Below are 12,802 nucleotides of genomic sequence, written 5' to 3' on the forward strand. Positions count from 1 at the left end.
AAAATAAATCAATTGCAATTTTAATGCCACATTATTTGGATTGTTTCTCAAATATACTTTACAATATCTAATTTTATTATTATACTTATTGTTATTATAGTATTTGGAATGCAATTCCTTCAGAAATAACGTGATCAGTAAAAACGTTTGTCTTTTCCCCCTTTTTGGGCCCTCTGAGCACCTATACTGTAATACCTCAAATAGCTTCTTTGATATTAATATCAATAATATGTGGTAACGTATGTAAAATCAGTCTTTGAAAAATGCCACATATATATAGAGAGATATATATATCTCTCTATATATATAGAGAGATATATATATAGCACATATCGTCATTCTACTATTATACCTTCAACACTTTCGTTTCATTTGTTTAGGAAACCTCGAAATAGATGCATCCGTTTTAAGAATGTTCTTTCAGAATTTTATTTGCAGCGAACTCTTTCTGCGTGTTATAAGTTTCGTTAAGTAACGAATACCACAATTCTGCTATATTTTCGGATTGGTGATTTTACAAGATGTTCCTGAAGGCACCGTAAAAAGGCTTGTTGACTCTAGTCCGGACGGCCTCGGCTCTACTTCCTGCCTGCCACAACTTTACGGAACTCCATACAGCAGGGCAGTATTCCCATTAGTAGCAATCTCACTTGATGAACACAAAGCCGTAAGTGTCTTTATTTTTACAAAGCATAAGTAGATCAGTGAACCTGCATCGCAGCTCAGCTAGCTATGATAATAGGCCTCTCTCTGCCTACAAACTCGGATAACTCCTTTTAGCCTCTCGCGCTTACACGAGCTCTATATAAGATTACTGTAATGTAATGAGCTGCATAGAGCTACAGTTTTCCCATTCGGATTTGTTGTATTATGTGGCCGGGTATACCCATGCTGTCCATACGTTGAATCTTAACTTCTAATTTAGCTTAGCGTATAGCTCGTTATTACCAGACTGAATGTACTTCTAAGTTGGGTCTGCACGTTCTTAAAGTAAAAAGGAGCAGGGAAACCGTAGCTAGCATTGGTAGCTATCGAAATAACTAAATATTACGACCGTCAGTGGCAAGCGTAAGTGGAATGGACTAAAGATAACACGTAAATCTTGAGCTGTCTAACTTAAGTAAGAGGGGCTTCGTTGTCTTCATAAAGACTGCGTTCTGCTACAGTTAAGCGTAATAGTCAAGTTAATAACCAAAACAATGAAAAACACAACATCAATGTTGTGAGTTTGCTACAACTAACATTGTAAGATTCTGGTGCTAATAAGCTCTGGAGTTAACTCTTTAATACAGTTTTAAACTTGTTCGTCTTGTTCATTGCCGATTAACATTGGAGAAACAAATTCTTGGTAGTTTGCTAGTGCATTAAGTTGTCACAGGAATGGTAGTAGAAAAAAAATAATTTGATAAAAAGAACTGCAGTCTAGCAATATATAAGTCCTAACATTAGATCTTTATTTTTTAAGTGTAACGTTAGGTTTAAAATATTAAGTATGCTTCTATAGAGGATAGGGAGGTCTTTTCAAGAGTCTAAGGGTGGAATGTCATGGTGGGAAGAAATTTGTCATTTTGTGAAATGGTTTCCTTCCAGCTGTTCCTTTTTGTGCTACTGCTGTGCCAGGACTCCTCCCTCTCATACAGTTTACTGCAGCCTCTTGGCTTACTCTGTCAGTTGTGTTTGCTCAAGTGTCTTCCCAGCTACACTTCTTGTGGGCACACTGATTTTATGCACAATGCCAAAAATGCAATGAAAAAATAGTAGAGGTGTGCATCTTCACTAGCCTCACGATTTGATTAGGATTCAGCAGTCAGTGATAGATTAACATTGATGCATCTCGATGCATTTCTTTGTATCACATCCACAATTTTTTTATATACTGTAACTGCACATGGCTGCTTTTTCATCAATTAATAAAATCAGTCGGACAAACATGAACTCTGTTTTTTTTAGAAAGTGCTTTAAAAATATTATTGACTGTTACTGTTATTACAATTGTGCCGTAAAATAAGGTTTTCAATTCAAAAATCAGACTAAAACATTAAGTCTATGACAGTGGTCAGTGCTCTCCACACTGACTTCACATTCATTCAGTTTAGACTTGTGTGCTGCTCCTAAGGCTTAAAACGACAAACTCTATTTATAGCCTTTACTGTATCAAGGTGGCCCCTAACCCTAACCCCCCCTTACCAGAACCACTGCACTGAGGCGCATTACTCCGCAGGTCAACAATTGACTCTGCTCCTCTGATGTTTTCTAATCACTCACACTTAGAAATGATCTTAATGAAAACCTGCTGAATTCATATTTATGTTCCTGGATATGAAGTTATGTTCCTTTTCTGCAAAAAAGAAGTTAAAACCCGTCGTAATCTGCGGGAAAAACTTCTGGCTGCAGGATTGTGTGTGTGTGTGTGTATGTGTGTCTGCTCAGCTCTGTTACTCTTCACACAAACTGATAATCACTTGTATTTAGTTATTAATTGATGATGTCAGATCATGACTCCGGATCGTTCCGGTCACTTTAACACTGATGTCCTGACTTTGTGCCTCACGTTACATGTGTCTCATAAAGTCTAGAGCGAATCAAAAAAGACAAAGCAAACGTCTGTCCTGTATGTGTCCTAATAACTTATGATCAGTGATGGTGTTTATTGTTAAAGTGTTAAGTGAGCACAGTTCAGAGGGGGAGTGAGGAGGAAGCAGAATCTGACAGAGACATTGGGCTGTTCTGGTATGACACATACAGTAGGATCGGACCTTTAATGAGCGTCTGTCCTGAAGCAGCGGTGTTGACGGTGTTGTTCATCGGCGGGACATCGCTAAAACAGTGAACGTAGCGGAAAACATGAATCGATTATGTTCAGTCACTGCATCAATGCAGAGTCGTCCAAGTCCGCATCGCGATGCATCTTAGAATCAAGAAATTTCCACACCTCAAAAAATACCATAATTACCAAATTCTAGAAAACACTTATAACAAGATAGGGAAAGGGGACAAATTATTTTAATTTCATCGAAAAATAATTAAATATATACTCTCCTGCAGATGCAGGAGATTGACACATACTAAAAAGTTTAGGTTATTTTTATTTGTAAGTTATTTTTATGTGTTAGTGAGGTGTTAATTCAATATCTTAAGTCTGCTGTTTTCAATGTTGTTCAAGGCCAACTCTGCATGTCATGATGACCACTTTAGCAGTAAAGATTAGAGCAAAGTCTGAAAAATATAAATAATTCCTCAATTAAAGAGATGGTTCACGGAAATATTACAATTCACTCATTATCTACTCACCACTATGCCGATGGAGGGTGGGGGAAGAGTCCACGAAACACTTTTGGAGTTTCAGGGGTAAACAGCGTTGCAGCCAAATCCAATTCAACTGAAGTAAATGGTGACAGATTCTTCAAACTTAAAAAAAACACAGAAAAAAACATAAATTGGCACCATACTGCTCCTGTGGTGTCATCCAAGTGTCCGTAAGCCACGATATTTAAATTTGACTCAAAACTGCGTCATTTACACAATGTTTTTAACCAAAATGTCCTCTGATAATCCTTCTCTGGTGCCGTGTTTGCTTGTGGGTCACAGTGTACATCGGTCCCCATTTAATTCAATTGTATTGGATTTGGCTGTGGTTTTTATTCTTTATTAGCACTTCTGTCATTAAAGGTTTTGACACATAGTACTGTCCAATTACTGTCTGTGGACGTTTTACTACAGTTTTACTATGCTGCTTAATGCTTTAACATGAACTGTTTTTGCTAAAAATGGATAGCTGGCTAATGTAAACAATTGTCCCTGTGCTTCATAAATGCTATCAACTCGGGTTATACAGGTGTGACGTCATTCCAAGTGCAGAGCTCAAGGTGTAATGGAACTCGGCAATACTAGAAGCCAAATTCAACCCCTTTCTTTTTAATCACACTAGAGAAGCTGGGGATCGAACCACTAACCTTCTTCTTAGTGGACAACCCACTCTACATCCTGAGCCACGGTCGCAATCATCACAGCTAAAACCAGGATATCCCGACCATTGTGTAAGGGGCATGTTCCAAAGACACTGGATTAGGGCTGGGCAATAATATGATCAAGATAATCATCGCAATACAACTATAAATACAAGACATGGTCGATACGACGTTGATAGAACTCATTCCATCCATGTTTTGACAGACAACACGAACAGCCAATGATAATGAGAATAGCGCCACTCCAAACCAATCATGTGGCTGGAATAGAGTTACAGCCATGTCAGGTTATGTTAAAGCACACAGCACAGAGTGTAGGAGGAGCAGCGGCACACATGCTAATGTTTGGGCTCCTGCAAAGAGGTGTGGAAATTTCTGATTCTTAGTGACTGATTGATTCATGTTTTCCGCTACGTTCATTGTTTAACCGGTTCTCCACTGCTTCATAATTATAACCAGCGCTGCTTCACGACCAGGACACACGCTCATTAAAGGTCCGGTTGTCCTCTGTCTGAGTCTGCTTCCTCCTCACTCCCTCGCTGACCTGCGCTCACTTTACACTTTAGCAATAAACACCATCACTGATCACAAGTTATTAGGGCACAAACAGTACTGACATTTACTTTGTGTTTTTTTGATTCTAGGGTTTAGAGGGACACATGTTCAAAACTGCTACACAACACGAAACGTAACGTGACGCACACACACAGGACATCAGGGTTAAAGTGACCGGAACGACAAATTAATAACTAAACGCATGTAATTATCAGTTTGTATGTGAAGAGGGACAGAGACGAGCAGACACACACACAGACACACTCCTGCTGACAGAAAAGAAGTTATCCCCGCAGATTATGACGCAACACTGTGTTTTAACTTCATTGTTGCAGAAGAACCGACGCCCCGATTATCCAGGAACATAAATATGAATTCAGCGGGTTTTTATAAAGATCAGTTATACGTGTGAGTGATTAGAAAGTATCAGAGGACCAGAATCTCTTGTTGACCTGCAGAGTAATGTGCCTCAGTGCAGTAAATATCCATTAAGGTGCAGCATGTAGAAAATGAACTTTATTTAAACTGCATACTTATTGTATTGTATGATTATCATTATTAAATATATGTATTTCCTTTTTTTTTTTTTTCAAAAAAATTTACTTGTCCACATTGTTTGCAGAGATTATTCTGTCGTCAAAATATGCCCTGCTGGTACTAACAATGTCTCCGCTGTGGAGAACACCCTCACGCTAGGAACAGAGGTTTATAAAGACTGACTATAAATTACTGTATTTGCTGGCTGAAATGAGGACAAGAGGGAACTTCGTAACGGGGCTCGGTTACTTTCAGTGTATGTTCGAACCCTGAATTCTCAACAACAGAGAACGGTCGCAAAGGTCTTTTGTACGATCCACTTGTCTTTGTCAGTCGTCATTATAGCGACTGTGAAACTGGAGTGTTCCCACACAGGAGACTGATAATGAGGGAGGGTCTTCACACTGCAGTCGCTATGACCACGAGCCGACAGCCCACCTGACCCACATGCACACAATTAAGTTCTGCACGTGGACTCGCTGCATTCGTTCGGTAAACGTGCTTACCGAATCGAAAGGCCAGTGCTGGAAATTTTCGGTTCGGATACATGTACCGTTACACCCTTAATATTGACTGATGTGAAAAAAGTATTGTGATTAGATTTTTTTCCATATCGCCCAGCCCTACACTGGATCAATCACTTCTCACGATACAACCAGTATCATCTTGCTTACAATGTCTACCTTGTAAATGCCCATGTATTTTAAATGTGTATATTTTGTTCGTAATATTCACAGACATAGGTTTTCTTTTAAAAATGAGAATGTTTCCTCCAAAAATTATAAAGTTCTGCTTTTATATTAAAATGTGTCTGAGTCTAATGGCTGTTTCCTTGTCAGGCTTGGGACTGATCATGACCCAGCAGAAGCAGCAAGATTTCATGGAGAGGTTGGAGGCGGCCCTCTTGTGGATGCAGGCTTCCCAGGAGATACTTAAAGCCAATGACAACACACAGGGGCCCCTTGATGCCCTGGAGGCCAGACTCAGGGAGACAGAGGTGTGATACTTTACTAACTGTCTGAACCCTTGCTACTTCTTTAGTACTTCGGAATTTAGAGACCACAGTGACACACCAAAATCTACATGAGATACACCCTTCAATCACTTTTTAGTAACACCTGTGCACCGGCTTTTTCATGCAATTATCCAATTAGCCATTCATGTGCCTTGCATAAAACCACGTGGACAATGATCAGGAGCTTCATTTAATGTTTGCATCAAACTGAAAAAATTTGATCTTTGGCAGTGACATGATTGTTGATTTTCAGACAGACATGTTTGAGTATTTCTGTGTAGAGGTCAGCCGATAGTGGATTTTTTAAAGGCCGGTGTATTAACGATAATTTTTGAGAAGGAAAAAGATGATTTCCAATGAATGAAATTGCAAATAAATGTTTGCAATGTGAGTGAGTGAGTGAGTGAGTGAGTGATGTCACTGAGACCACATTTTCTGTCTGATTACAGAATAATGTCTTGGATGTGTTTTCATAGTGTGGACAATTGTTTTCTCAAACAATCAAACATCTCTCAAGTCTAACGTTACATTGAAGCAATCAAAGTCACTTGTTCATAGGCCTGGAGCGCACCCAGCCAGCGCTCCCTCCTCTCACATCCCTGCTGACCAGTGGAGGCTGCGCAGCCATGAGCCACTATCCGAGCCAAGTTCCGCCAATAAATATAGTTAGAAAATTCACTCGTTATCTTCTCGCCACTAGGGCCGGGCGATAAAACAATAAAGTCCAAAATACAGATTTTATTCATTTAAAGTTAAATAAATATATTGTCTCGAGTAGTATTTTTTGGCTCATCAGATTGATATTTAAATGATATCCTTAGGGGAAATTTTGTAATTAGCGCATCAATCAGGACAGACTTAAAAATTACTTTTGGAGAATAAAAAAAAAAACTTTATCGTCAAAGGTGTGAGGCAGAGAATTGTAATGCCGGGTTCACACCGGACGCAGAAGCACCCTGAAGCGCCGCGCAGCGTCAATTGTCGCGCACGCAGCCACCTGGACACGCATTTCTCCGCGCCGGTCAGCCCGCGATTCTGCTTTCTGCGCTGGTTGTTGTATGCTCTGTTCAATGTAGGGGTTCGGGGTAAATGATTATGGTCTTCATAGCCCCCACCGCTCACTAGAACTAGGAAAAAATAGAACAGATGCCGAAACGATCGGAACGCTTCGCTGCCGGTTTGAACAGCCCAATTGATTAACATCGGTGCGGAAAGGAAGCGGACAACATTTTGTGCCACTGTGTCCAGTGTGAACCTGGCGTAACAGTTAATGGGAAATGCAATCTCATGTTTGGTTTCTTATAATTATTACTGCGATTTCTGTAAAAAAAAAAATTCTATTGTATCAGTTAAGTCATACAATTCTAAGTCATTTAACCCTTTTTTACCCTTTTAAAGTATCATATATATTTTTTATATTTAATTTTACAAGAACACAGTTGACACATTTTTATGGACTAAAAAGATATTCTCTTTGACCCTCTGAATGTGTAGAAAATCCATCAGTCAGAGCATGAAGGTCGTGTAAAGATGGACATGGCGCTGGTTGCAGCAGAGAAACTTTTGGAGAACGGAGATGACGAACTGAGGAGCCACACCCTAGCAAAACTCAAAGATCTGAAAAGCCTGTGGGAGGAGACCTCCACCTACATCATCCATTGTCACAGGTGCTGCTTTACCCACTTCCGATTCATTTAGGTCACTTCAGGTGTATATAATCTGGTATGATTTGGAGGGGTTTGATTTAATTGCTTTAGATGTGTGTCTTCAGAAATAGTTCCATATATCAAAGAAAAAGCCAAATGCAAATACATCATTAACCACGTCAATTGAATGCCAAAGGTGTGTATGTATCATGATGTTCAAGCAACAATATTTCCCCCTAAGTTTTAATGAATTAGATGCATTTCAAACTTTTGACAAAAGAAAATCTTAACTCGTGGTCCGGTACATTTGTATTCATTAATAATCATTCAGTCACACAATACTAATTGGTTGTTCATGGACTTTTGAACCATCTCATTGACAATAGAACAGACTGAGATGAGGTTTTAAACTCTAAAGAAATAAGTTGTTTAGGGAAACTTGAGTTGAGTTTTGTCAGACAAACGCAGGGAGTGTGACTCAGACCCTGGCAGCTGTATGAAACTGTGAGTTTTAACCCAGTCCATTTGAAAGGTAAGAAATGAATGACTATCCTTATCTTTCTGGTTTCTACTGTCTACTGTCTGTCCAGAGCAGAAAAACCCTGGATCTAGAGCAGGGCTCCACGATATTAGGAAAACATGCGATATGCGTTGGTTAATATCGCGATGACGATATGACTTGCGATAAATAAACATAAACAGTCCCTGGCTACAGACGCAAAGACCACGGACAGCTCCACAGCTGGGAGAAAGCGCACAGCCCGGCCGCAGCACCACCAAGTCTGGGGCAGACACCCCAGAGAGCCATGCACAGCTCCTCTAAGTCCCAAATAAGACCCAAATTATAGTGTTCATTTGGGTCTTTTTATACATGTTTGGACAATAAGTTATCCCCGCCATTTTTAGCGGCTTTGTCAGTAAGAGATAAAGAGAGCAATGGAGTCAGTGTGTGTGTGTGCGCTTTTACTTTAATTTATTATCTAGAACAGCAGGGCTTCATCTGATTGGCCAAATATATTCACATGCAGTATCGCACTTTTTGCCGTCTTTTGCAAACGTATATTGTGCATTTTGACATCACGATGACGATAGATTTTTGATATATAGTGCAGCCCTAATCTAGAGGTCTAGATGTCTAAACATTACCTGAAGGTCAAGGCAAGGGGAAGATGATGCAAGAGTTATTCAGTTGGATGAAATATTACATTTCACTGGAAGATGACACTAAATCCTAAATAGTTGATAAATCATCAATAAAATATCTTTTTACTTTGACAATTAGCTTGCTAGGTATGTGTCTTATAAGCCACATACACTATCTACATGTTGTTTTTGACTAATCTGTTTTGCACAATATTTGAGGTATGACAAATAATTTTCTCAGCAAGTAATGAGTGACTAACATATTAAACCTAACATGCAGTCGAATTGAGTGGGTGTGGCTTCACTGGAGTGAGTACCTGAAGGCTTACGAGGAGTTTGAGCTCTGGCTGACGAGGCAGCAGCGCATCTTGAATGCTGGAGTGGAGCTGCAGCTGGGGTTGAAGGAGAAGCTTTGGCAGGTGGACCATCAAAGAGTGATAGTTAGCGACATTCATGGACAGGCTGTGCTGTTGGAGAGGCTGTTGAACGAGGCGGCAGCACTGCAAGACAGAACCCAGGACGACAGTGTGGAGCCCCAAACCCAGAAGAGGCTGCAGGAGGCTTACAAAGACGTCCAAGAAAGAGCTGAGGTAAGGTGCTTATTAATATGGTCGGACTCATCAGCACTACTCACTACTGCCTGTAGTTGAACATATTGTGTCTCCATGATTTGAAACCCTTTGTCCTTCACAATGCAATCCCTGTTCTCTGAACTTCATTGTACATAATCAGGCCATTTGATTTTTGTGCTTCCTCGGCTAGGGACAGGCAACAGTCGGCTACAGCACAACTGTTTGCACATGCAAAAGCTGAAACAAATGAAAAAATGTTGCATAATGCATATTTCTGCCTCAGGGCATGCACTTAATGTCAGGTGGTTTTAATAAAGGGGAAAACCGTGTCAAATCATCACACTTCGGGCCGCATCGTCATGGATCTTAAATAAATATGGCATGCTGACTTGATCACATGAGAAAACTATAATAATAATAAGAAGAAGAAGAAGAAGAATTAAGGTAGATACACTCTAAAAAATAATTCACTGGTTCAACTTAATCAAATTTAGGTAACAAATTGCATGGATCTTTTTAAGTAGTTTCAACTCTTTCAATTATTGAGTTAATGCTGCAGGTCTTTTATGGTCATACTATCCCAATTACTTAAGTACATACAACATGATTTGCTTTGAGCTCTAAAAGCTTAATTAAGTTGAACCAACTTAATATTAACTCAAAAGTTGTTTTGATATTAAGCTTTCAAATTATTGCATTTAAGTTACTCTCACTTCTTTATTTTATTTAAATCCTACATTTTAGGGTATTAGTAACTCATGTAGCTTAAGTAAGAACAACAAATAGCAATTCCAGATTAATATGGTCAGGCTCTTTATTGTAAACACTGTTCAAACAATTTATTCTAACCATGAACAATTATGCCAACATCTGTTCACAAAATATACATGCCCAGATATGTCCTACAATACTTGAAAAAAAAATGATGGCAAGACTGAGCTGGTTTCTCGTCCTCAAATGAGATAGTCTTCATAGTAGGCCCTTTAGCAGCCATTTTAACAAGTCATTGAAAGGTAAACACAGGTGTAATGGTGTGATTAATAATGTAAATTATGGTTCGGTTCCATTTAGATGAGCCAGGGACCTGGTATTGCACATACTCACTGGAGTGGCTTTGACTCACTAAATAGAACAGGACCATAGTTCATTTTATAAAATTACCCCTGAGTTTACCCTGCGATGTGTCAAAATGGCAGCAGTGAAAACCAAACTACAGTGCATTTAAATGCTTCAAATACAGAGTAAAATATTTTCAGGCTGTCACCACGAAGTTGCCCTCAAACAAGACAAATCAAATATGACCACATTCTTAAAAAATATTTTAGATGATATTCTGAACTTAATCCAGTTTTTGTCACAATCAAAAAGTAGATGCACCTCTGTACAAAACAACACAATTCAACATAGTAATCTTCACAATAAACAGTGCAATGTTTCCTGCTGTTTTTTAGGACAGTAGTTCATTTTTTATAGACATTACCTTCAGGCTCGCCTTCAGACCATCTAGTCCAAGGAATATCTTTTGAAATACCTCAAATGTTTTGATCAGTTCTTTTGGATAGCTGAGGTGGAGCACGTAAATCCCATCCCCATTAACAAGGCACAGGCTCTTGGTACATTTAGGTCTTCCAGGACTTGTGTTCCCTCGATCACTATCCTTGCACTGGCTGTGTCAGACATTAGGGCACCTCTGGTGATGACAATCTTCATCACCTCACCGGTAGCCTGCACTTCACCATTCTGGCATAAATAGGTCAGAGAATGTATGGTGTATTAAGTCATCATATTTAAAAACAAGAGCAAAACAAAGTACAGTGAACAGTTTGAACTTCAGTGTTTCTTACCAAGTGCTCTTTGAAGAGGTCCTCCTCCTTTTCTCTAAAATACACCACCAGACAACGGATAGTGACTTCTCTCCTTTCCACTGAATCATCCTGTGAACAAAACAAGAAAAAACATTTTGTAACTGCTCATCCACAGAGTGGATAACATATTTTTGTAGGCTTCGCGGATGTTAGCATCGTCCTGGTTGTACCTCAAAAACCATGTAGACAAGTTGGGCTAACTTAATATTTCTCCCCAGTTGGGTGAACACAGAAATATTTATTCAAAAGTGTTAAAAAGATAAGTTAACACCTGGCTCTTAATATTAACTTTGTACGACTTCTTACAATAAGTTGTCAACTGACTAAAACATGTTCATGTAACAAACATAATTTTTTAAGCTTAAAAACGTCTTTATTTTAAGGGCGATTTACTAACCCCATGAATCATTTTTTAGACTGTATGGGCTAACGAAGTTTGAATGTTGTGAGGGAACACTGTGACTGGCCTTATCTCTCTTAATATAAGTTAAAGAGTGATTTTTATAAAGTTAATAATGTAATATATATATAATTAAGTTAAAGTTGAATTGCAAAAAACTCTATATATTTAAATACATTTTTTTAATAAGTTAGGTTTGGTTTAAGGTTTTTGTGTTGTTCCTGAGATATTACTTATTTAAAGTGGCATCACATTACTAATTCTTTACAATGTTATTGAACAGCTGTTAGTGATCAGTGCATGGTCAGGCCCATACCAAATACCAGTGCACTACTTTGTTCCCAGACCACTGGATAGTAGAGTGGTGTAGTGGCAAGGGCCGTGGATGAGGCCATCTGCCTCGACCGTTTGGGTTGAGCAGGGACAAATGGGGAGGAAAGGAGAGATGGGTGGAAAAGAGGGGAGAGATAGAGATAGGGGGGAGGGGGAGGAGAGAGAGTAGAGAGAGACCAGGAACACTTGTGCACCATCAGGTATCAGCTCTGACTAGTTATAATTAAAACATTAACATTGTAAATATGTTATTGATTATTAATGTTAGCAGCAACAATTCATACTGCACTTTGAGTGACATGCGACCAGGCCTATCACCAGTCTCATTCTGGCGCATTGACGATCTCTCTGGTAAACACAGCTGAAATTCCCGTTGTTATGTTTGGATACCGCTATAGAAGACCAGCCACATATTCACAGTCGGTTACAACATGATGTTTCTGAACGGTAAGTTACACCGTCCTCATGTTTGTTTAAGTTTTAGCAGGACAGTCGGCCAATGTAGGAGTAAGTCCTGAGTTTCAGTAGCGAGTAACGTCTATGCTACACCTTAGTAATGTCTACGTTACTCCGTACCTCTGCATGTAGAGCATGCGGTTAGCAGTGTGGAACAACTGTGTCCTTGAGGAGTTGCTGTAGGTTGAGAGTCTGTGGTGAAATGAGCCGAGCACACCAACAGGGCACGTCGGAAGAAATAAAGCTCAACCGCTGGTCTCGAATAGTAACATTCTTAGGAGGAATGTGCACGGACACCTTCTCTTCCTTGCA

At 39.4% G+C, this 12,802-nt stretch overlaps 1 protein-coding gene across 3 annotated transcripts in view; it reads left to right on the plus strand.

Moving 5' to 3' along the window:
* Positions 1-519: 519 nt before the first annotated feature.
* syne3 (spectrin repeat containing, nuclear envelope family member 3) overlaps positions 520-12,802 on the plus strand; it is an 80,342-nt gene continuing 68,059 nt past the window's right edge. For all 3 annotated transcript variants that reach the window (XM_035168404.2, XM_035168406.2, XM_035168405.2), the window contains exons 1-4: positions 520-667; positions 5,900-6,057; positions 7,570-7,742; positions 9,145-9,454. In XM_035168404.2, the coding sequence (XP_035024295.1) occupies positions 5,914-6,057; positions 7,570-7,742; positions 9,145-9,454 (627 nt within the window). In that variant the 5' untranslated portion in view covers positions 520-667; positions 5,900-5,913. The remainder of the gene's footprint in view (positions 668-5,899; positions 6,058-7,569; positions 7,743-9,144; positions 9,455-12,802) is intronic.

This window comes from Hippoglossus stenolepis, chromosome 10, assembly GCF_022539355.2.
Source record: "Hippoglossus stenolepis isolate QCI-W04-F060 chromosome 10, HSTE1.2, whole genome shotgun sequence".
Classification (NCBI taxonomy): Eukaryota; Metazoa; Chordata; class Actinopteri; order Pleuronectiformes; family Pleuronectidae; genus Hippoglossus; species Hippoglossus stenolepis.